The sequence below is a fragment of the Prionailurus viverrinus genome, chromosome E2 (genome assembly GCF_022837055.1).
Source record: "Prionailurus viverrinus isolate Anna chromosome E2, UM_Priviv_1.0, whole genome shotgun sequence".
Lineage (NCBI taxonomy): Eukaryota > Metazoa > Chordata > Mammalia > Carnivora > Felidae > Prionailurus > Prionailurus viverrinus.
The window spans coordinates 13185490-13209905 of NC_062575.1; the positions used below are offsets into that span (position 1 = coordinate 13185490).

Genomic DNA, 24416 nt, shown 5'->3' on the forward strand with positions numbered 1-24416 from the left:
AATAAGACATATTGACATCTTAAACCACTGATATGGTATATTGAGAAGGGCAGATCGCTTCTGTGGTATTCTTGCCAGAAATCATGACCTCAATCTACTCACGAGAAAACATCAAACAACCCAAATTGAGGGACATTCAATAAAGTAACTGACCAGTACTCCTCAAAATATCAAGGTCAGAAAGACACGGGAAGACTAAGGAACTGTCACAGATTATAGGAGACAAAGGAGCCGAGACAACTAAATGCAGCGTGAGATGATGGAATACGGACCAAACAAAACCCGCCCCAAACAAGAGAACATTCATGGAAGAACTGGCGAAATCAAATCTGTAGTTTAGTAATGTACCTATTCTCTAACTGCATCAATTAATATTTTACTAGTTCTTAGTTTTGACAATTGTACTATGGTTATGTATAATGTAAACGTTAGTGACAATCAGGCTAAGGGCATATAGGAACCCCCTGTACTATTTTTGCAACTTTTCTGTAACTCTAAAATTAGTTCAAAAGAAAAAGTTAAAAATAATTTTGACACCCCCCCCCTTTTATGTGTTAGCTATATAAAAATATCTTTCTCTTCTAGCACTGGTTGAATAGATGCATCTCCAAGATGGTGCCTCAGTTGTACCTCCCAAAGGTCAATCCACCTATTGCTCTGTAAGGTCACTGGCCTCTGACCTGACCATCAAAAAAAGGGTTGTTTGACGTTAGGTGATGTTATGTGGTATATACTATGATGGCGGATCAAACACTCAGTGAGCCTTCAGACAATAGTGCTGGCTGAGGCCATGCAGGCAGGAGAGGCAAACCCATACCCATAGTATGTGTCGTGTGGATTTCATTTGAGATAAATTAATTGCTCCCCTTTCAGAGTGGAGGAGGTCCAATGTAATCAGCTTGTTACCAAGTAGCCGGCTGGTCTCCCTGAGGGAGATTCAACGTTGTGTGGGATTCAATGTTGCAGTAGGGTGAACACTTAGCAGCGGCAATAGCCAGATGGGCCTTAGTGAGTGGGTGCCATGCTGGTGAATCCATGAGTAGCGTCTATCCCCACTGCCATTGTGCCAGCACCGGTGTGGTCACTGACCGAGGTTGGCCAATGACAACCGGCAAAATCATGCTGTATACTTCGTTTGGTCTTTTCCACGGCAGATGCTCTCTGGTGGATGTTAACAGGTGATAGATGTGTGACTCTTTTAAAATGTTTATTTATTTTTGAGACAGAGACAGGCAGAGCATGAGCAGGGAAGGGGCAGAGAGAGAGGGAGACAGAATCTGAAGCAGGCTCCAGGCTCTGAGCTGTCAGCACAGAGCCCGACGTGGGGCTTGAACTCTTCAACTGCGAGATCATGACTCGAGCTGAAGTCAGATGCTCAACCGACTGAGCCACCCAGGGGCCCCGATGTGTGACTCTTTGTGCTTACTCCTAGAGATCCATCTACATGCCTCTTCTCCAAATCCCTTAGGCCCTGATTTTCCCATCTTTCTCCGCATAGGCCCTTGACCACGCAACCAAGCCATTCACCAGTGTCCACGAGCCTATGTTTATTCTTCTCCTGGGCCACTTTTCTTTTTACAAAAGGGGCTGATGAGGTGCATGGCCTGGAGCTCTGCCAAGTGGGAGGACTTCAGAGTTATCCCTAAGTGGAGCTGTAGTGCAGCATTGGTCCATGTTGGCTCACACCCTCATGTTGAACCAACCCATTCACAAATCAAGCTTGAGCTCTTCCCCCTTCTATCGGCTGGTCCTAAGAGTCCCCCATTATGGCCATAGGTGTGAGCTGAGGAAAAGGTGCTAGGCAAGCAATGGTGGGCGACATGGGGACCTGAGCCACTTACCCGTACAGCTTACTTTGCCTTCCGGCCCTGCTTCTGCCCAATTTTGTCTGTTCTCCTTTTGTCTAGTAATGGGTTGTTTCGGACCCACCTGACTTTATGACTTGGTGAGTCTGATAGAAGAAAGCTCAGGATGGCTAGCTCTGGCCGGCCACATGGCCACTTGATGTCTCATGGCCACACCCACCATCTTAACCAGGACCTAGTAGTGGGCCAGGGACACTTTTCCGAATAGTGTATTGCTTTCTGTTGCAAATGTCATGGCCCTGCTCCCAAACCTTACGGATCTACATTGTGGCTCTCTTAGGGTTCATTACAAACTCTCCCTGGCATCTCTCCTCCAACCATAAATGCCTCCAGTGCCGTTAGCTGTGTGTGGCTAATGGAAGCATAGATATAGAACATTTCCGTAGCACAGAAAGTTGTACTGGAGAGCACCACGTCTGGATCTAACAACTTACATGAAATACAGAGACTAAAGAAATATATTAAACAATACCACATGGATGCAATCATCCAAATACAGAATGTGGAAAATTCTACAGAACAGGTGACCCAGTTTCCTTAACAAATAAATGTCATGGAATAAAGGGCGGGGGTGGTGGGAAACTGCTGGAGATTAAAAGACACTTATGAGCCATATTAACCAAACACATTGTGTGGATTTTCACTGGATCTTGATTTGAACTAACTAACTGTAAAAGAGACATTTTTTTTTGAGACAAGCCAGTTAAGCAGCACATTGAGAGTGGAAATGCGATTTCATTCAAACGTGGCTGGGTAGAAGGACCCAAGTAGGAGTTTGTATTCATGATTCAATTGAGAAGAAAAACAAAGCTGGAAATAGCTTTATCTTAGTAATGTTAGCAACATGCTTCTCCAAATTTGCTGTGGAAGGAAAACTGAGCTTGGAAGAGCTTCAAGAGAAGCAGCCACATCACTGCAGGATGGTTAGGAAATCCACCCAGTGGGAGGCTGGAGATGAAAGGACAGCTGTCTCTTCCTTCACTTAGCTGGTGAGTCCTTAGCTCTTCTCTTCCAGGGAGGCTTCCTGGCTTGCCTCACTGCCCTATTCCATGCCCTCCCCATTCCTGAAGGGTCTCCCTGCACTTCCCTCCTCACGGCCCTGCTCAAAGCCTCCTCTAACTGTGACACTGGCTGAGACTTCCAGACTTGCAGGGTAAGGGAGAGGGAGGGTGTGTGTCAAGGCCCTGAGCTGAGTCAGCGGAGCTCAGGGGATATAGGAACCCTAACGGAAGCTGGAACTCAGAGGCCAAAGAGGAGGCTGGAAAGAAGTGGAAAGATGAAGAGGTCAGCAGCAGGAACCAGCAAGACCTTTAAGGCCATGGCAAGCGGTCTGCCTTTGTTGGAAAGCCCAAGGGAAGCCACAGCAGAGCTTTAAGCCAGAGAGAGGTTGCTATCCTCTCCTGCTGTGTGTTAGCTAAGCCTCACCTCTCCTTTGGAAGTACTGATATGTGCCCGCTGCCACACCTGACTCAGCAAGGTCTGGCAGGGCCACCTTAAGGCCGGATCACCTTAAGCAGTCCCCCTCCCCCCGCCCCCCGCCCCCGCCCCCTGCACAGCCAATGCGCTGGGCGCTGGGGTGGCCTCAGTGCCCACGCCCCTCCGGCTGCTGCCCAGCTATGGCCAATCTGCTCCGGGCCGCGGCGACCTGGGGGCTGTTCCCCTGGAGGGGCTACTGCTCCAGGGGGACGCAGGTAGGTGGGGGGGAAGCCCATTACGGGTGGGTGGGCCAGATACCAGGTTTATACCAGGCTTCGTGCTGCACCAGCACCCTGTGACCTTGAGCAGAGGATCACCGGGCTCACCCTGTGCCAAAGGTCGGTGTTGAGCGAGCCGAGCCTAGCCGAGGACCCCACAGCTGCCACAGGTGGAGTGGGGGTGTAAAATGAAAAGCTTGTGGGCTCCAGGGCGCCCTCTTTGAGGCTCCCGAACGTAGACACATCTGAAACAATGCCCGGGAGGAGAGGACTATGTGGGGTTGGGGGCGCCTCAGTTGACAGGCTGTGGAGTTTTTCCTTCCCGTCCTTCCGCATCCACTGGTGTGCCTGGGGCAGTTTTGGAGGAAGGGCAGACGTAAGTAACCTTTCCAGGCCGAGGCAGGGCTGGCTGCGTTATGGAACCCTGTGATGCTCCTCTCTGTACAGCGAATCTGGTTCCTATTTTTACCCAGGGGGGTTTTTCCCGAGTGAAACGTGGAGCCCGATGGTTCTGTTTGGAAAGGGGCACTCCTGTAGAGTGGGTTTGCTTCCAGGGGGCCCACTGGCAAGGCCAAGCTGTGCTGACCCTGGGGTGGTGTCAGTGGGGGGTGGGGCGGGGGGGGGTTGCCAGAGGTGCTGGCAGCCCCTCCTCCACTCCCGGACCGCCACAGGGGCAGGGCTGTGGGCCCAGGTGTCTCTGAGTGACTCTTGGCTGCATGTGTCTTCCCTGCAGGGTGAGCTCAGCAAGGGCTTTGTGGAGGCTCTGAAGGCGGTTGTGGGGAGCTCCCATGTGTCCACCGCTGTCGCCGTCCGCGAGCAGCATGGTCACGACGAGTCCATGCACAGGTGTGGGGGCCCCTTCCCCTATCAGAGCCCCGGGCTGGGAGTGAGAGTCCTGGGCTGTCTTCTCCCCCACCCATGTTTTTGGGGGGGTCTGGCATTCTTTACCTCTTCTCCACACCCATCCCTCACCCACTGTGCAGCCCCAGGCCCTGTGATGCCTCTGGGCTCCTTGGATGTGAGCAGGACCAGAGGGTACCACACTCCTCGAAGTTGCTGAGCGTCTTGTTCTAGGTGCCAACCTCCAGACGCCGTGGTGTGGCCCCAGAATGTGGAGCAGGTCAGCCAGCTGGCCGCCCTGTGCTACAGCCAAGGAGTGCCCATCATCCCATTTGGCACGGGCACTGGGCTTGAGGGTGGAGTCTGTGCGGTGCAGGTATGCAGAACCCCCCCCCCCCCCCCCCCCCCCGGGCTCTGGCTCTCTCTCCCTTGTCACTTTTGTGGCTGCCTCCAGCCTGCCTTACCCGCAATCCTCGGGCTCTGGTCTGAGTGCCCTGAAGTCAGCCTTGAGATGGGGTCCTGTGGAAGGTGGCCTGGCCCAGGGAAGTCCGAGGTCGACTTCCCCTTGGCCTCCCTCCTGTCAGGGCGGTGTCTGCATCAACCTGACCCACATGGACAAAATCCTGGAGCTGAATCTGGAAGACTTCTCTGTGGTGGTGGAGCCAGGCGTCACCCGCAAAGCTCTCAACACCCATCTGCGGGACAGCGGCCTCTGGTTTCCTGTGGGTAGGCTGAAACTTGAAGCCCTTCCCTGGGCCCCTGAGGGCTCCCTGGTGGCGGTGCTGTTTCTAGGGTTTGAGGGGACTCTTCTGTCCCCGGGCGCCTGTCCCCGGCTGCATTCTGCCTGCACTCTGCCCTCCAGACCCAGGTGCAGATGCCTCTCTCTGTGGCATGGTGGCCACTGGGGCCTCGGGCACCAATGCCGTGCGCTATGGCACCATGCGGGAGAATGTGCTGAACCTGGAGGTGGTGCTGCCTGGCGGTGAGCTGCTTCATACCGCAGGCCTAGGCCGTCATTTCCGGTGAGTGTCTTCTACGCATGGCAATGGGGCCTCCTGGATTGGTGGGCCAGGCTTCTGAGGGGTCTGAAACTCCCGTCGCATGGGCCAGGGTTGAAGGTTTCCTGCACCAATTAGGGCTGTGCAAAAGAACATCTGCCTTGCTGGCAGGCTGGGCCAGCTCCCTACCTGGCAGGGGCCTGGGGGACGGTGCTGGGCTTCCAGACCAGGCTTGGGGCTGGAAACCGATCGTCTCAGGCCCTGGCCACTCACCTACCTTGTGTGTCCCCGGGGTCCAGGAAGAGCGCAGCTGGCTACAACCTCACAGGGCTCTTTGTGGGCTCTGAGGGGACACTAGGACTCATCACAGCTGCCACTCTGCGTCTGCATCCTGCCCCTGAGGCCACAGTGGTCGCCACCTGTGCATTCCCCAGTGTCCAGGCAGCCGTGGACAGCACTGTTCACATCCTCCAGGCTGCGGTGCCCGTGGCCCGCATTGGTGAGCCGGGACTGAGCAGTCTGGGTGGGCTCCCTGGAAGAGGTCCGTCTTGAAGTCTGGGCTTCAGCTCACCTGCCCTCTCCTTGGCCCCAGAGTTTCTGGATGAAGTCACGATGGATGCCTGCAACAAGCACAGCCAGCTGAACTGCTCCGTGGCGCCCACTCTCTTCCTCGAGTTCCATGGTTCTGAGCAGGTCCTGGCCGAGCAGCTACAGCGAGCAGGTGTGCTGTGGTGCTGTGGGGTGGAGGGCACAGGCTGGTCCCGAGTAAGGCCGCGTGTCAACCTGCCTCCCCCCGCAGAGGAGATCACCCAGGACAATGGAGCCTTCCACTTCTCGTCGGCCAAGGAGGCTGAGGAGCGCAGCCGGCTCTGGGCAGCGCGGCACAGTGCCTGGTACGCAGTGCTGGCCCTGCGGCCGGGCTACAAGGTGAGCTGGGCTGGGGTGGAGGCGGCACCCGCAGGCCGGGCCAGCACCCTGTGCTCGGCCCACCGCACTGCTGTCCAGAGCAGCAGGCTGAGACCCACAGGGGGCAGGAGTGCCCCAACCCAGCTGCTACTCAGACACTGTCCAGTGGGAGAGTAGTTGTCTGCCAGACCCTCCAGAGGGAACCCCCACCTGAGCAGGGCCCTGGGCACAGGCACAGAGAGGGTTTGCTTAGGGTTTGTGAACACAGAACAGAAGCCGCCTGGAGAAAGATGATGACGCGGAAGGTGTCAGCCGACAGCAAGCGGAGTGCAGACTAGGCAGTGTGGGCAGCTAGGGGTCCTGCATATGGGGCCAGGCGGGGATCGGAGGGGAGGGCTGTGAAAGCCTCTGCAGGCAGGGCAGAGAGCTTCCTCTGGCCAGCTGTCTGGTGGTACAGGCCTAGACAAAAACAGTTTTTGTGGGTGAGGCCATTCTTAGCCTTGACCACAATGACCTCTTACCTCTGAGCCAGCAGGGGGTGGGGGTGTGGAGAACCTCACAAACCTGCCCCAACCTAGGGCTATTCCACCGACGTGTGTGTGCCCATCTCCCGGCTGCCAGAGATCCTGGTGCAGACCAAGGAGGACCTGAAGGCCCAGGGACTCACAGGTCCGCATGCCCGCTGCTGGAGCGCCGTGGGGGTGGGTAGCGGGAGGGCTGGCCCGGGGCAGCAGCTCTGTCGTCTGGGCCCCCAGGAGCCATCCTTGGACACGTGGGTGATGGCAATTTCCACTGCCTCCTGCTGGTGGACCCAGAGGACCCCGAGGAGCTCCACAGGGTCATGGCCTTTTCAGAACTGCTGGGCAGGTGAGAGCAAAGCCCAGGGAGGGCGGCTGGGAGGTGGTGGGAGGAACACTGCTGAGAATCTCTTCATTGCCACCTACCCCCGCCCCCAGGCGGGCACTGGCACTCCATGGGACATGTACTGGGGAACATGGCATTGGGCTGGGCAAGCGCCAGCTGCTACAGGAGGAGGTAGGTGCCGTGGGCATGGAGACCATGCGGCGGCTGAAGGCCATGCTGGATCCCCGAGGCCTCATGAACCCAGGCAAGGTGCTGTGAGGGCCTGAAAGCACTTGGCCCACAAGCCCCCAGACAGTGGAACCTCCTGTTCTGGAACCTTTCTTCTTGCCACAGAACAGTTCCGCCTCCACCCAGAACTGCAGGGGGCTTGCCTGCCTTCCCCTTGATCTGAGCCTCGCTGCTGCTGGGGGCCAGCTCCCTTAGCCTGACTCCACGTGCCTGGTGACAGGAACACTCCTTTCCTGGCGTGGGAAGGGATCCCCCACTCTACGTTGATAGGCTTCCCTGGGCCCCTAAAGCAAACCAGAGTCCCATTTGCAGCAGTGTGGAGATGAGCAGGCAGCCCCTATGCATGGCCTCCTGTGCCCGCCTACCCCCCCCCCCCCCCCCCCCCCCCCCCCGTCAGGTTCTCTGTCCTGTGGCCAGTGATATCCTCAGCCCTCATTCTGGGCCTGTCCTTGGACTTACTGCAGCCTGGGGAGGGGATGGTGCTTAGGCTACAGAAGGTTGCTTTCAGGGACCCAGGTCCCTGTCCCAACTGCTGTTTGTGAGAAGCCGAGAGCCCGAGGATTTGCCCATGGTCACCATGAGCCTGGACCGGGCCCAAGAACATTCTGAACATGTTCTTCAAGCGGCTGTTGCCAATCAATGGAAATGGAAGTGAAATTATTCTGCTTGTATTATACTTCTCTATGGTGTGGTGTATTACATTACTAGCTTCCCCCCACCCCCAAAGTCAGATCTGCCCACCCTGGGGATTCCTGGTGAGACCACTCAGTCCGTGTACTTCAGTTGTTCCCAAGCCCACAAGAGGGCGCCCACCACCATGGCATCTGCTCTGGGCAGAGGCACCCAGGACTCCCCTGTCCAGGGCCTACAGCTCTCTGCCCTGGGTACCCCTACTTCCCCAGGTTGAGGTGGGGGGAGGCTTGGTGTCCCAGAAGCCAATCTCTAAATCCCATCCCAGGAGCCTATCATGTGGGCCCATCTCCCTCACCCCCTTGGACTTGGCCTCTGAATAAAGATGAGCAAAGCAGGGAAACCAGTGGGACTCTCCATCTCACCTCACCCCTACTCTCCTGAGCCACCACTGAGCTCCTTCCCTGCCTCCACCCCACAGGCCCCTCCCACCTTTCCCCATCAGCTGTCTAGGCTCTGGGCAGAGGCCGCCCTTCTGGGACTCCTCAGCCCAGCATGATTCTCAGAAGCCCCTCCTCACTGGACTGAGCCCCATTTGCTCCTCCGTGACATTTCTAGCCCTGGGCTGTGAGCACTGTGCCGAGGGCTGGTGTGGGGGCAAGCCTCATTGCCTCTCCCCAAACCACCCCGGTACAGGAACTACCTAAGTGTTAGCTGCATGCGTTCTGGATAAACAGCTCTCTAGTACCCACCCCCACCCCCCCGCCCTGCAAATGGACTGCCTCACCCCCAAGCCCAGGGGAGAAGCCTGCAATGGAGGCTTCTCCCCTTACTGGGCAGAGATCTACTTTGATGAAAGAACAAACACACTGTTCACTGAAATACCAGCCCCTGAAGATTCAAGTGACTATTTTTGCCTTATTTTCTTTGTGTGTGTACTTTCTGGAGAGCCATCTGGAGTGGAGTTACACACTTCTTGGCACCATTTACCTGCAGAATTCAGCACCTATCTCCTAAGCATAAGGACCTTCTCTTAAAAACCTCAACACCGTTGAAGGGCTACTAGATGGTCTTAGTAAGGTGCAACTGCCCGGGAAGCCCCCCTCCCCCCTCCAAAGCATGCTGAGCCCTTAGCAGAGAGAGGGGGATGGAAGTCACCTTGAGATTCCAGCTGACTCCCTGCCCGCCCAGAAAGAGAGACAGCGAGACAGCGGCCAGGAAGGAGCATGACAGAGACCAGGCCTACCTGGGAAGCTGGGACTAGCCTGTTCCACCCCCGCCCGAGGGGCCTGCAATCCGGGTGAATTGCGGAGGCCAGCGCAGCCAGCAGAGGGCTGCCATGTGCCGGGTGGGAGTGGAAGTCACTGGGGGGTGGGGACAGGCACCAGCCCCGGGAGCCTGGAATAGGGCCCGCCCGGCGTGGGCTCCAGCCTGCCCCACTGGGTCACGACCGACCGTTTGGCTCACCCAGGGCCAAGCCACCAAGGTGGTCATAAAGGCCTCTGCCTACAGGCCCAGGGGTCAGGCAAGAAGATCTTCGGGGCCGGCTTTGCTGGAGGAATTAAATTTAGAACAGGGAGACACAGTTGCCAGGCAGAAGCGGGAGGTGCTGTGAAGAGAACAGTGTCTTCTGCGATGACAGAGCTATGAGGGAGCCTGCTACGCATGTGCCAGGGGCTTCCGGGCACATTCTCTGACCCTCACGTTCACCTCCCAGCTGTGTGACTGTCCCCACTCACATGTGATTGAAACTGAAGTTCAGAAGAACAAAGTTGTTTCTCTGAGATCATTCTGCCCAACAGAGGAGCCCACACGCAGACCGTTTAGAGCTCATGTTCTTGTCACCGTAGCGAGGGTCGGTCCCCGGGGTCCCCACCATGATGCTAAGGCCCAGGCTCAGACCCACAAGGTCTTCTTCGGCATTTCCGAATGTGCTGAGCGTGCCTGTGCCCCAGTTCACGTTTGCCCCCTGGCCCGCAAGGCCCCTGCCCAGAGTAGGTGCTTTAGGAAGCATCTGACAGATGTTGGACAGCCCGCCGAGCACAAGAGGGGCCCGAGGAGGGGTTGGAGCAGAGAAGCTTGAGGCATCTCCCTCTGGAGTTTTCCTTCACAGGCTCTGCAGGAGGCTCCGGAATGCTGCTCCAGGAGCTGGTCTGGCCCGGGGACAGAGGCTGGGCATGCGCCACTCCCCCTGCCCTGAGCTTCCCGCCCGGCTTTAGGTGTGCCAACTCTTGTGAGCCCTGAGTGGCTGGTTCCAGTTCAAGGGCTCTGAGCTGGCTCGGCCCCAAACAGGGCCTCTTTCTGGGCCTCAATGAAGCATGCCCATGAGTCAGCACTGAGATGTAGACTGAGCAACAGGCAGGGCAGGACAGGACGTGGGATGGGGAGCGGAGGATGAAGGAAGGCAGGGGTGGGGGTGGGGGAGTGAGGGGACTGGGCCAATACCTGGAGGAATCCGCATCCTTGCAGCCTCCGCTGGCTGTGCGATCTCTGCCCCCGCAGATCCTTCCTGAAGAGTTCTGTCACAAGCCACACCACAGGTGATGGCAGATGGACTCCATGATGCTTGGGAGGGTCAGTAAATCTGAAGGACTCGGGTGTGACCTGCCAGGTCCCCCTGCCCAGGCATGACTGCTCTGAGGACCACTTCACACGCCTGCAGCGCCAAGCCTGGAGGAAGTTGCTAAGGATGTAGGTGAGGGAGCGGGGGACAGGCCTTCAAGCCCCATTTCCTGGTGGTGTAACAATTACCTCAGTAAAATAAAGTCACACAGTGCATCTTTTATTAGACATTTTAATACCATATCAAAACACCTTGACTAATGAAGAAAGCTTTTTCTCCAAGCTTTGAACATTTTTTTAAACATTTTATAAGGTTTTTTTTTTTTGTATTTTGATATATAAATACAGAAACCTATCTTGCATGGGCTGATGCCACGTGTGAACATCAATGGCTAAAATGTTCTCAAACAGAGTGCCTGAAAACAGGGGTAACTGTACATATTCTTTAATAAGTCTTTTGTCTGTTTAAGTTTTCTGGAAAAAAAAAAATCCACAAGGGTCTAAGAAAAATGTTCAGGCATTTTTGCAGGACACTTGTGATTGTTAAATCCTCTGAACTGACCAGAACCAGGAGGGGAGGGAGGAAGAAGAAAAGGAAAAGGAGAGGAGTAGGTCCTTGACGGGTTGTTTTTTTTGGCAATAAAGTTACATATCAGGGTCCTGGGGGAGAAATGTGCAAAACCAAGCCAGAAGAATGGAGGAAAAAAAAAAACCCCAAAATACCCAAGGCAGAGTGGTTGGTGATGGAGAGGGCCGATGGGGGCGCCGGGCATGGGAGGAGGCCACGTGTGCCTGCTCCTGGGCCATCGGGGCGTGTGGCCCTGCTCGGTTCTGTCACTGAGTGGGTTCTAGCTGGGCAGCAGACAGCAATCTGTAAACATCACGAGGGAAAACACCAGTCGACACTAGACTTTTTTTTTATAATTTTTTTTTTTTTTGTAAACACTTTAGACAGACCCACAACGCCTTTCAAAGGTGAAAAAGAAAATGCCCTTTCCCTCCTGGGATGAGGGGTGAGGGGAAGGATGGCGGTTGATTCTTTCTTCTCTCAAACTCGCTCTCATCCATTTGGTGTCCTCAGGGAGAAAGGGAGAACCATTCTCTGGAAGTCAGTGCAGAAGGGGTGCCCTGTTCCCACTGGTGTCCCCAGCTCAGCTCTGCCCGTGTCCGATGCCTCCTCTCGGGAACGGGGGCTGGCCGGTCCCTGTGTGGATCGTAACACGTAAGTCGCGCCGTGTCGGCGAGGCCGGCCGCGTGCATCCTGCCGAGGCTGGCCGGGCGTCTGTGGTTCCGCTCCGGGGCCCGAAGCCAGAAGTCACGCCGGGATTTGGACTCCCGCTCCGGCGCCGGCCCAGTCCCTCTGCCTCACTCTCACCCTTGCTTTTTCTTCTCCCCGTGTCCTCAGTTTTTGAGGGGAAGGTAAAAAGAGCAAATGTCCCTGATTTGTCTGACATCATCAGCTGTTCTGGGAGTTTACTTGGAATAAAGAAAATAAACCTAATGAAGAACAAAGGAAGACAAAACAAACAAAAAGAAGGGAGAGAGAGAGAAGAAAAGAGGCCCCAACACCTTTGGATGTGAGATGAGGTGGAGTCAGGGTTTTGGTTTCCCTGGGGTTTTTGTCTGTTTGCCAGAAAAAAAGAAAGTGCTAGCCCAGGACTCGCAAGGGACAGGTGGGATGGGGGACGGGCGAGGATGGTCAGCAGAAAAGCAAGGTGCCCTGGGGAAGAAAGGGACAGTCAGACTGGACGGTTATACAGGGGACCACGTGTGCACATCTGGAGGGAAAGGTAGTCGTGCTGGCCTGCTGTGGCTGATTCATCTGGAAGCTGATGAGTGTGTGAGGGTAGGCGAGAGTATGTGGGTGTGAGTATGTGTGAGTGTGGCTGTGTGTGAGCGGCACAGTGTGCGTGTGTGAGCGTGAGGGAGGTGGCCTGTGGGCAGAAGAGCAGCGGTTAAGGTGATCACTGATGAGCACCACAGAGGACAGGGCACCGTCCCACAGGGTGTCTTGTTTAGTAAGTCTGATGTCCACTCCTGTCCCCGAAGAGGCAGAGACCCCGAGACGCAGGCTGACTCGGGCCACCCCTCACGCACAAGGCGGGGCTGGTGAGAACCCAGTGTCGGTCCCCTCCCACCCGGCACCTTCCGAGGGGGTCTTTCTGAACCTTCCTCAAGGAGATTCACTCTAGATGTCTGCACACACTGGCCTCTTCCCAAAGAACCTAGTTCTGCTGAAGCTCCCCTTCATAACCATGGGAGTTTGTACTTCCTGTCCTTCCTGGAGAATCACCTCCCCCCACAGAACCACTGACGAGATGCTCCCCTACCTCCAGGCCCCAGAGTGACTCGAGCCTCGGCCTTGAGCCCAGAGCACCCCCAACCACAGGCTCACCTTTGAGAGGAGTCAGCAAGCGAGCCCAGCAGGGTCAGTCCGCAGGATGTTCTGGACAAGATCTGTTCACTTCAAACCACGAATCTATGCAACTGAGGCAGGGAGGTGGCAAGGGGAGACATGTTACCCGTGGACCAAGCCACTCCTTACGGGGCGCTCTCCAAGGGTCAGGCTTCTGATCAGGAGTTTGCTAAATCTCACTTGCTCGCGCCTCAGGGAAAAACAAGCGTGTCCCCATACACCCACTTTTTGAAGCAGGAAGGAGAGAACCAGGACGGATCTTGGCTCAGCCCGAGGCATCAGCCCGGCACGATGGGTACAGGATCGGGCGGATCTGGGTGCTGGCAGGAAACGGCGAGTGTGGCCCTGAGAGGGACCAAGGCCTCGCCTACATGGAGGCCCGAGAGAGGCAACAGCTACCAGGGGGAAGGTGAGAGCTGGAGGGCCAGGCAGGGCAGTGAGCCCACCATCTCTCGGGCTTAAAGCACAAGCAGATGGAAACCAAGACCCGGCAGGCTGGCCGTTGCTCTGGGCACTGGGGTCCCGGGAACCCCTTCTTCCATCAAAGGGACAGCCTGAGGCTCCCTCCCTGGTGGGACCTTCAGGAGATCCCAAGGCTCTACGGAGCTTGGTCAGCTGTGGTGGGCACACGGCACGGAGCCTGTTCCAGAGAAGTGGGAAGGGGAGGCCCAGCCCTCCAGCTTAGGGACATTGCTGGGGAGGGCCAGACAGGAGGCTAACAGTGAAACCCTGGTGTCCAATGTTCACAGAAAGGACCATTTGAACCAGACAGGTAACAGAGATTGCCCAAAACAGCTTTCTGACTTATGTACCAACATAGGGTAATTTTCAAAGACAGGAACCAGGTAGACAATTTGCATCGTTCTCCCCCAGAGCCAAAGATTTCTATCTTCTGGTTCTGAGTGGTGCCTTCTGGGGACACTGGAGCAATCTGTGCTGGGCCCAGGCCAAGAGCACCCCCTCACCCCACCCTGACCTGGAGCCTCTCATAAACCGGCCACGTCTGGGTACCAGGCGCCACAACCACCTCGTGGCCAACAGCCCTGTGAATCGGGCTTTGGAAAAGCCCGCGTGTCAGGAGAAGCTCTGGGACTCAAGGAGCCGAGAGCAGATGGCACAGAGCGTCCTCCTGTCTTGGGTAAGGAGGTGTCTTCTTTCCAGCTGGAAACAAGAACGAGGATCATACTGGAGCCTGAGGACAAATCTCAGCCCCGCTAATTATAGCAGCTTTCAGTGCCATGGCCCCACAGGTAGTGGCTATTCCTGCCTCTGGCCCTCTGGGGAGAAGGGGCGGGCGCAGGGGCGGCTCGCACACCCCTCCCTGTTGCCTCTCTGGCACAGATGACGGTCCTCACACCGTGGAGGAGAGGGGCCCGCGGAGGAAGATAAGGCTCAAGGAGACAGATGGCGAATCAACCTTCCAAGTGGGGTCCTAAGTGCCTCCAACCTGTGGGGCTCCACGGGTCTCCCCGTCAGCCCCCACCCTCCAGGCCATCAGACCAGAGACCTGCTCTGCCCTACACTTGGCATGTTCAGACCTTCTATCTGCGGGCCTCTGCTTCGACCCCTCTCAGAGCCTTTGGCAGGGAGGAGAGGTCATCCCGCAACCAAAGGGGACAGAATGGCTAGTGCTGAGGGTCCGTCCTTCTCTCCCCCACTTGCACAGAAGGAGCCCTCTGGGGTCTCGGATGGGGCTGAGCTGGCCCTGCCGACCCTTTAGTACCTTTTGTGATAAATGCACAGGCAGGGCAGCCTGGCTATCGTGTCCCCCTGAAGCAGTTCCTCCAGGCAGATCACACACTCACCCGCGTCTTTAGTCAGCACGTCATCTGCAAAGGGAGGACAGAGGAGAGTGGGAGAGGGTCAGTCGCCAGCAGACAGGTGGTGCAAGGCAGGCAGGGGTCTAGGAGCTGGTTGGGACCGCCTGGGTCCCCTGAAGTGGGCAAGGCTCTGTGGGCGACACAGAAGACCAAGGGTACCTTGACCTGAAGGTACTGCAGAGACAAGACACGCACACGGCACATGAATAATCTGAAGACAAATGGGATTAATCACCAGACGAGGGGCCAGAGGATGAAGGCTGAAAAGGGCTGGGAGGGGGGCAGGCACGTAGCAGAGGCAAACTATTTCCCTGAACGGAGCATCCCCCAGACAGACACACAGACCAGGGGCCGCATGGAGTTCTGGTTTGGAAAAGCATGGTGACGGGTACGAGGCAAGAGGGAACGAAAGAGACAGGTGCTCAGCAACTACTCGTGAGTGCACAACAGCCAACAGGTGGAATCAGCCCATATCCCCCGCCCCCCCCCCCCCCCACCACTGGTGAGTGGATAAACAGACGTGGGCCATCTACACTATGGAATATTACTCAGCTGTGAAAAGGAGCAAAGAACCGAGGTAGGCCACAATGTGGACAGACTGCAAAAACACCCTGCTGAGAAGCCAGACACAAAAAGTCACCTACTGAACGATTCCATGATATGAAATGTGCACGACAGGCCAATGTGGACACAAAGCAGATCAGGGGCTGGGGCAGGAGGGGACGGGGAGTGGCTTTTTTACAGGTAAGGGGTTTTCTTTTTCTCCCTTTTGGATGGTAAGAACACTTACCACAAGATCTACCCTCTCAACAGACTTTCAAGTGTGCACTACACTGTTGCTAACTGGAGGCACAATGCTGTGCACCAGCTCTCCAGAGCTTCTTCATCTGGCACGACTGAAACTCCACACCCCCTGAAAGGCGACGCCCCGTCTCCCTATCCCTCAGCCCCTGGCGACCGCCACGCTATCCTCTGGCTCTTTGAGAAGGACTCTATTTTAGATACCTCACGAAAGTACAATCGTGCCAGGCGTTTTCTTCCAAAAATGTGTGTAACTAGATGGAGATGATGGTTGCACAACACTGTGAATGTCCTGAACGCTACTAGGTTGTGCAATTCAATTTAAAAAGGAGAAAAAGGCCCCCCACAGAAAAGAATGAATGGAAGGAAGCTACCGCACATCACAGGCCCCTAGCACAGCCACAGCTGGAAAGGCCTGGGCAGAATAGGGAGACACCATGGCTGAGTCGGCAGCCCTTTATTAAATTTCTGTGACATTCTGGGCACTGGCAAGTCAGTGAATAAGCCATGGTCCCAGGATCGAAGTCCTAGTCTCACAGGGGAGGCTGACAAGAAAATGGAAACGAACAGCACGGGAATTTTTAGGAAGCCTGACGATGCCCACAGGCCCAGGTGTGAGGGTATGGCAGATGCCTGCCTTATCAGGGCAGAGACTGTTCAGGGAAGGACATCCCAGGCAAAGGGAACAGTACCCGAGCATCGGGAACCACAGGAAGCTTGCTATGGCCTCTGCAGAGAGACGCGGGGTCTTACGGGGAGGTGGGACCAACTCCCTTGGGACGGACTCGTGTTCTGCTGTGGTGCCTAGGCTTCATCTGGTTCACTGGGAGGCCCTGGAGACACGGTCTGATCACGTCTGGTCTCTGCTGACCACTGGAGAAGGGGCTGAGCGAGCCCAGAGATGGGGGGCCCACTGCGGAGGCTGACGCGGCAATGCAGGAGCAATGGATTCAGGGCCTGCACTAGCCACGGGGGCACGAAGGGAGGAATGATGTGTGCTGACCAGGACAGCCAGGCAAGTGGCAGGTGCTCGTCACTATGAGAGGGGACCCAGGAGGAGGACAGGCAGGACAAGTGAGTTCAGAGCTGGGTAGGGGATGCTGACCGGGCATCTCCATTTGGACAAACTAATGAAACCTCCGGGAGACTATTCAAGTCTAGCTGTGGGGTTTAGAGGAGAGACGTGGGTGACGGGTGTAGATGTGGGATAAAGAGATTTGACTGACATCTAAGAAGGCCGAAGACAGAACCCGGGTTAACTCTAACATCTGGAAGGCAGGTGCAAGAGATGAAGGAAGCAAAGGTTACTCAGAAGTTTCCCAAACCACAAGAGAAATACCGAGAGGGTGAGGTTATGGATGTTAAGAAAGAGCCTGAAGCAGGATCAGTTCCCCACTACTAAAAGATTGTAATTGTTCTTGAGCACCACCAAATGAGATACATCCTGAGGTTGTACGTGTGTGTTCAATTGAGCCTCACCACCTTATGAGCTAGGCAGGGCATGTGTGTTATTTCCATTCTGCAAAGGAGGATACAGAAGCCAGAGAAATCAAACATCTTGCCTGAGATGGGGGCCTGGGAGTGGCAGCGCAGGGCCTGGGACCCTCTGCTTGGTGCCCTCCTCCGCCTGTTTTTGTGTGCTCCCTGATGACTTTGGTGGAAAGGAAAACATGTGGGGCCTAGAAAACAAGGATTCTTTTTTTTTTTTTTTTAATTTATTTTTAAGAGACAGTGTGAGCAGGGAAGGGACAGAGAGAGATGGAAACACAGAATCTGAAGCAGGCTCCAGGCTCTGAGCTGTCAGCACAGAGCCCGACACGGGGCTCAAACCCATGAACCGTGAGATCATGACCTGAGCTGAAGTCAGCTGCTTAACCCATTGAGCCACCCAGGTGCCCCCACCGCCTTTTTAAAAAGTACGTTCATGCCCAGAGCAGACCCCAATGAGGGGCTTGACCTCATGACTCTGAGATCAAGACCTGAGCTCAGATCAAGAGTCGGATGCTTAACTAAGCCACTGAGGTGCCCTCAAAACGAGAATTCTTCATGGCCTAGAAGGCTAAGGTGCCTCAAAGCTCCCCACCAAGAACCCTGAGGAAAAAGCCTAAGATAGGACCAGGTCAATACTGAAGTCCCTGTGCACTTGAGCTGTGACAGAAGTCACCCTCTGCTTCCCGGCCAAGACAATTTGTGGTCACTTTTTGTTAACATCAGGTTAACCCACAGGCCCACCTGAAGGGTGACAAGAACGGAAAAAGCAAATGGCACATCATCAGTCTGCCAAGGGGAGGGAAGCCTCAGACTCCGAATGTGGCAAGTGGCAGATCGGTAAAAGGGCAGGATCCCATTTCTTAAAGCACCAGATACCCTCCATATTGAAATGTATGTGTGTATCCACCTGGTTGTGTTGGCAGAGAAAACGCCTGGGAGAATATACACTCTGATGGTGAAGGAAAGGAGGACTAGAAGAAAAATGTCTTTATATATTTTGAAATTTGTTTGCACATGCATTGCTTTTACAATGAAAAGCGCCAATAAAGAAAAGTACTGGTGTTTTCATTCGGCTCTGAAATGCATCAAAAGATAGGATGGGCTGGTGGACAGAGGTGTGACAGAGCAAGTACCGTAAGACGCAGACTCCAGACTCTGGGTTCTCTGTGTGTTCACTGCAAAACCCTCAAACTCTGCTGTATGTTTCATAGTTTCATAATAAAACACTGGAGGAAAACACCCCAATAAAGATGGGAAGGAAAACAGTCTAGCTTTGAGGGGGCAGAGTTTTACCACGGACCTTCCTGGGAGCCCTCTCCGCCTCAGGCGTCCCAGGGGGAAAGTGAGTCTGGGCCCCAGCCCCGTTTCATGGTTCCTCCCTTCCTCCCCACTTATGGATGATTCCTATCCCTGGGGTGCAGTAACGTTACAGATTCCCAATTAGTGTCCCCTGCATTTCCCCCCACTGACTGATACCCCAGCCGTGAGCCCAATGGGTAGGTTACAATTCCCTGGGTCCCCAAAGCTTCCCGAGCCACTGGCTGTGCTCTCCACCTGCACTGGCTCCAGGCCAGAGCAGAGGTGACAGAGATATAGGAAGGGAGCCAGGAATGGAGAGAAGGCCTGAGGTTTGCTCGACTCGCCCCTCTTTTCATACTGGATGTCACTAGGGGAAGACATAGGAGGCACAGGGTGGTTCCTTTTCTTATCAAGGACTCCGGCTTGAGCACATGAAGGTCAGATGCATCTTCTTAGAAACAATCAATTACCATTCGCACACAGTGCGGTGTTGCGCCTCACCAGCCAGCCTGGGGCTGCAGCACCAGGCCTGGAAGGCCGTGGGACAGGGGAGCTCAGGGCTGGGGCCCTGACAGCCTGGGGAAGCCAGTGGCACCCACACCCGGCGCGGTGCCCAGGGAGCAGTATTCTTCCCACAGCGGAAGGCAGGCGGTACACAGATCCGGCCACAGGCCTGAGCAGGTTGAGTAAAACTTCCTGTCCCAATCCCTGGGGCCCTGGAGTCAGCAGCCCCCAGATGTTCGTGGGAGCTCAGCAGGGGAGTGAAAATGGCTAGGGCTGACGGTTGGCTATCAAATAGCTCCTCCAAGTCTTCCATACACTTCTTGTGGGAGGCTGCTGCCTGCTGTCAGGAGCCTCGAGGCACAAAGCCGAGGACCCTGGGCCTGGCACAAACTGAGGCCACCAGGGACACAAACGTCCTTTGATGTCCCCAGAGGAGGGGCCTCAACTGATGCTGGTTGATGAGAAAACAGGAATGAAGCTGTGCTTTCTGCCTTTTTCTTATTGGCTCCCGACAACCCCCCCCACCCCCCCTCCACTCCCTGCCCCACCAAGTCCCTGATGCCCTGTGCAAAGCCAGTGTCACTGCCCAAGAGGGAGTTTAGAAGTGTCTGGTCTGAGTGGGAGTGGTGCTAAGTGATGCCAATATCTGTCCGTCCAAATGGATCAGGGAGCCAAACGAGAGGCAAAGCTCTCTGGCACCACAGTGGGAGAGCGTGACACCAGGGCAGGGACTGGGGTTGGGGAGTGGCTGCATACTTCTACTCCTGCCTTGAGATACGGGGTAGAGGGGCACTCTGACAGCTGCTATTTGTCAAAGCAAGATGTAGGCGGAGGAGAAAAGGAGGCTTCATTTCTTTGGGGCCAGCTGTATGCCAGAACTTCACAGAAACATCTCAATGAGTCCTAAAGACCCTAAGGGAGTCTCTGGATCAGCTCATGCAGCTGGTAAGTGGCCATGACTCCCAAGACAAGTTCCACGTGGCCACCTTACCTCCCTTCCTTAAAAGACCAGGTGATGGAGTCTCTTCCCTTGGGGCAGGAAAACACCACCCATCTCACCCACAACTTCAGATCTTCCTCTTCTTGTGACTGTGTGCATGCAGGGGCTCCGGCGGGGTGGGGGGGGGGTGGTGGAGGAACCTAGGTGTAGGGCTGCCATGTGGGGCTTGGCTGCCCCGTGGAGTGCTGGCTCTACGTTCCCCAAGGGACTGCCCGAACGGCTGGTCTGGCGGCATGGAGGGGGCAGGAAGGCCCAAATAGCTACTGATCCCTTTCTGCTGGCAGCCTGGAGGGAGAGCTGAAGTTGGTGCAGCTCGGAGCCAGCAGCTGAGAGCAGGACGATACATAATGCATTTTCTCTGGTGCTTAATGGCAGTCAAAGCCCTGGTGGAAAGGAAGGTAGGAGCCAGAGGGAGAACCCTTAGCAAATGACGCAGAGACACTGGCCCCACCTCCTGGCCTCATTTCCTGCCCAGGTGCAGCAGAGCCTGGTCTCCTCAACAAGGGCAGAGCTGCTGGCCCAGTCTCCTGGGGGACAGGGAGGAGCAGTGCCATCGGCGCCGGTTTCGCCGGCTCCCTTCTTGGGGAATCTCCAGGAAAAGGGGAAACTTGGAGCAGAGGGTTCCCCTCCCAGCAGTGGCATCCCCACCCCAACGCCCAGACTGTGGGGCACACTCCAGTTGTTCTGGTGGGCTGGGCTGCAATGATGGTGGCCAAGAGGGGGCAGCCAATAAAGCTTGCGCCCGGAGGGCTTCATCCCTACTGAGGCTCCCCACGGCGACCCAGCTCAAGTCTCTTCTGGAACTACCCGATTCTGATTTCCCCACTGCGGTAAGCCCTGTGGGTCTCCTGCCCACGGGTTCCCCGCTCTCCCAGTGGCCCTCCGGTCACCAGCCCTCTTCCTGTAGGAGGGGCACCAGGACCGACACCTCCGAGTCCGGCACTGCCGAAGCATCTAACGGTAGACACTGCCAGTGCCCCACTGGGCTGGGCACACTCAAAGGCCAGGACCTGGCTCCCCCAGGCCTAAGAAAAGGCATTTCCATGCCAACCACAGGCTCTCAGCAGGGACACAGGCCAGATAAGCACCATTTACACAAGTCTGCTGCCTTGGGGTAAACTCGAAGGAGGCATTCCTGCCTTTTTAGGGAGTCAGATTCCCTCTCCATTAAAGAAACTTTGTGTGGCATGCAGCATTTTAAGAGCCCTAAAGTCGGGGGCAATGACTTTTGGCGGAGAGGAGGGAAGAGGGTTGTTAGGACCTTAGAAGCAGAGCATGGGTCCAGAAGAAGAAAGAAAGAGAAGAAAGAAAGCTGAGGGGAGACAATCTCCTGAAGCTATTTTGATAGCAACCAAGCTCTCCTTAACACTGCTGGCAAAGGAACCTGAAACCCCCCAGAATCTACCAGGGCCAAGGACTCCTGGCTAGTCTTGGAATGTGGGCCCCCTAAACTTTCCACTGACAGCTGGCCATCTGTCACGCCCCCGACAGTATTATGGTTCTATTTTGTTCATAGCAAAATCAAGTGCCCCATCCAATCTCAAGGCTCGTACTGCTAGCTGAGCAATGTGAAGGTCAAAATTTAAGTGCATATTCTTTTTTTTTCTCTAATGTTTATTTATTTATTTTGAGAGAGAGGGAGCGCGCAAGCAGGGAGGGGCAGAGAGAGAGGGAGACAGAGAATCCCAAGTGGGCTCCGTGCCACCAGCACAGAGCCCAATGTGGGACTCGAACCCAAGAATCATGAGATTGTCATGACCTGAGCTGAAATCGAGAGTCGAATGTTTAACTGAGCCACCCAGGAGCTCCTTGAGTGCATATTCTTGAGGGTGAGTTCCCTGGTCTCAGAACCACAAATAGATGTTGCACATAGAGAGAAATTAAAGGGCCATTCAAGCTCACTGCATTTATCCACAAAAGTGGGTCCCCCCAATTCCTCCCTCATCTCCCAGGGGTCCTGAGCTCAGAGCCACCCGTGGATGAGGAGAAGGATGGAACATTCAGTGCTCTGGGGCCCTGCACCCATCCTATACCCTCAGCATGGGGCAACTACTCACAAGCCTTCCTAGCCAGGTGCTGGCCCTGGGAGCACCAGTTACTGGCCTGCACATTTCTCTTGAGCACTGGGTGAACCAGTTAATTTAGTCTTGCCTTTCCTAATTTTTTTTTTTTAATCTGGCAGGCCGCTACTGGAGGCTTTCCAATCCACAGCTCAGGCCAACCCTCATAATAAGAAAAATACTACTTTCTATCTGCCTCATTTAGGAGGTTTCTACTTTTTTTCCTTTGGTGGTTAACTAAATTTCATCTTACATAACCGCTGCAAATTTTCTAGAAATTTCCCCAATTAGTGCCAGCAATTACGGAAAGTGTGTGTGTGTGTGTGTGTGTGTGTGTGTGTGTGTGTGTGTATACACACGAGAAATCTCCAGGGGAGTGACCAGGAGTTCTGGTGAATCTTCAAAAGGAAACAGCACTTTTCTCTCTATTCACTAAGAAAGCCTCATCTTGCCTACTTTCCAGAAGATTCTGAGAGCTCTATACTTCACAGATTAAAGAACGTAAAGAAGTCTTCTCACATTTCTTTTGAATAGAAAAGATAAAGTGAAGTTGGTGGGGATGATGAGAGATCAGGCATAAAACAGGTTATTGCCAAAACCAAAGTAAACACCCAGATGTCCTGACCTGGGACTTTGGCCTACGGTCCCTGAAATGCCTGTGCTCTGTGTGAGCTAGAATAGGCCCTAGACAAGTTCTGGAGACTCCCACTCCACATACATATCCCCAGTGGCAAATGCCTTCTCTTATCTGGAAGGTTTAGATGTCTTCACAAAACACAGAGACTGGCTATCAGGCATTAAGTGCACACAGAGAGGCCAGCCTGCCATTTCTGAAACCTCTCCATCCCCTTAAGTCAAATTCCACTGAAAGGACCAGACACAACATGCCTCTCCTTGCCTCTGGTGGTAAAGGGTTGACTTTTGTAAAGGAGGTGCTTGAGCCTCTAGTTTACACACACACACACACACACACACACACACACACACACACACACACACTCACATCCTGAAGAGGCAGCCCTTCAATTAGAGGAGGAGTGGAAAATGGAACAGAACTGAGAACAGCTGTAGTTGGGTCTCACGCTGGTTGGTCAACTTCCTCTTCTTCTAAGGGGACTCTGACTCTGAGTGTGGCTTCTGCGGGTGGCTTGTGCTCAGGCTGGGCTGCCAAGCTGGCTCTCCTGTGGAAGTGAGGGGAGAGGGACAAGGGCCCCTTCCCTGTGGCTGTGGGCAAGGAGGAGAGCTCCAGGCAGCACCGGGCACTTACAAGTCTCTCGCCTTTCCTGTTCTCCTAATGGGGCATGTGGGTACTTCTCACTCAGGTGGCCCCAAGAGCACTCTGTCCTCCACAGCTGCCCTTGCAAAGTTCTCCCTGATGACATCAAGAGCCCAGTCCTCTCGCGTGGAACCCACTCTGAGGCTGCTTTGTGTTCTTATGACAGCAAGGCAGTGTCTACAGAGAACTCTCCCCAGCAACCCACAGGACAAAAAGCGGTCTTCATGAGGGCTCTGCACATGCGGAGAATAAGTGAACACAGTTTCTGGGCCATGCCTGGGGAGGGCTGTGGGCCACGGGAGAAGACTCGGCTCCCTCCATGGTCCCAGGCAGAGACGAGGAACATGACAAAGAGAGCTGGAACATCCTTTAAGGAACGTATGCTGACGAGTCTGACAGGAATCCCAGAGCTCACATGACAAGTTTCAGAGATGTGGCAGCGGTCAGTGTCTAGGGACAGTGAGAGGCTGTCCACAGGGAAGAAGAAGGGCTTCCTGGGCACCAGGTAGCAGATGAAGGGGAAGGAAATGCTGGGGGCAGAGGTGGGGCCACAACGTTCCCTGCGGCTGGTCCTCTGACCTGAGCAAATACGACCAGACTGAGCAGATAACCGGCCTGCCCACATGTACTCAAGATCTTTCTGCTGAGCAAGTAAATCAGAGATAAGAGAACAGTAGGGTGTGTTTATAGGAGAACGAATGTCAGATTTGTCAGATTTACCTCGAGGGAACAATCTGGAATCATCAGGCCTGCTGGGCTAATGCTGTGTGGAGCCAGGAGCCCAAGGACCGCTCTGTAAGGAGAATCTACTCAGGAAACCTTCATCGTCAGGAGGGGGTTCAAGCGATCAGAGGCTCACCTCTCATCCAGTCCACAGGCTCTGAGAAATCACAGAACTTGTCCCGAGCACCGCTATGACTTTAACCCCAGAAGTAGCCCCGTGATGGGGCCGGAGCACACCCCCCTCAGATCTAGTGCCTTGCAGAAGGCGCAGTTCTCTGATGAACACGGTTTGAGGACCGGACTAAGCACACGAGAGTGAACACAGGGTGGAAGCCCACAGCACCCAGCACTACACAGAGGTCAGTCCACTCTGGAAAATGAAAGGCAACCAACCCATGGATGGGCTCACATCTTTGAGGGTGACTGTCTCCGATCAATG

General features: G+C 54.9%; 2 protein-coding genes across 4 annotated transcripts in view; one reads left to right on the plus strand and one right to left on the minus strand.

The window, feature by feature from the left end:
- The first annotated feature begins 3440 nt into the window (after positions 1-3440).
- LDHD (lactate dehydrogenase D) lies at positions 3441-10359 on the plus strand. 2 transcript variants are annotated; one of them, XM_047834181.1, is made up of 11 exons: positions 3441-3556; positions 4293-4405; positions 4634-4775; positions 4984-5125; positions 5262-5421; positions 5697-5896; positions 5990-6118; positions 6197-6324; positions 6882-6972; positions 7059-7170; positions 7260-10359. In XM_047834181.1, the coding sequence occupies exons 1-11, from the start codon at positions 3482-3484 to the stop codon at positions 7423-7425; spliced, it is 1458 nt and encodes a 485-aa protein (XP_047690137.1). In that variant the 5' UTR covers positions 3441-3481; the 3' UTR covers positions 7426-10359. The 2 variants fall into 2 exon arrangements, with proteins under 2 accessions (XP_047690137.1, XP_047690138.1); XM_047834182.1 differs by lacking the exon at positions 3441-3556 and adding an exon at positions 3693-3729.
- Positions 10360-10803: 444 nt separating this feature from the next.
- Positions 10804-24416, minus strand: part of ZNRF1 (zinc and ring finger 1) — a 105160-nt gene continuing 91547 nt past the window's right edge. Inside the window, exons 3-5 of one of the 2 annotated variants that reach the window (XM_047836437.1) lie at positions 14727-14832; positions 12983-13074; positions 10804-11791 (exon numbers count right to left, since the gene is read on the minus strand). In XM_047836437.1, the coding sequence (XP_047692393.1) occupies positions 13017-13074; positions 14727-14832 (164 nt within the window). In that variant the 3' untranslated portion in view covers positions 10804-11791; positions 12983-13016. Of the gene's footprint in view, positions 12064-12982; positions 13075-14726; positions 14833-24416 lie in introns of both variants that reach the window. The other variant, XM_047836438.1, reaches the window with a different exon arrangement.

Coding starts and splice junctions, on each gene's coding strand:
- LDHD (XM_047834181.1), top strand. CDS start 3,482: ATGGCCAATCTGCTCCGGGCCGCGGCGACCTGGGGGCTGTTCCCCTGG. Junction 3,557..4,292: donor ACTGCTCCAGGGGGACGCAG/GTAGGTGGGGGG, acceptor TCTTCCCTGCAG/GGTGAGCTCAGCAAGGGCTT. Junction 5,897..5,989: donor GGTGCCCGTGGCCCGCATTG/GTGAGCCGGGAC, acceptor CCTTGGCCCCAG/AGTTTCTGGATGAAGTCACG.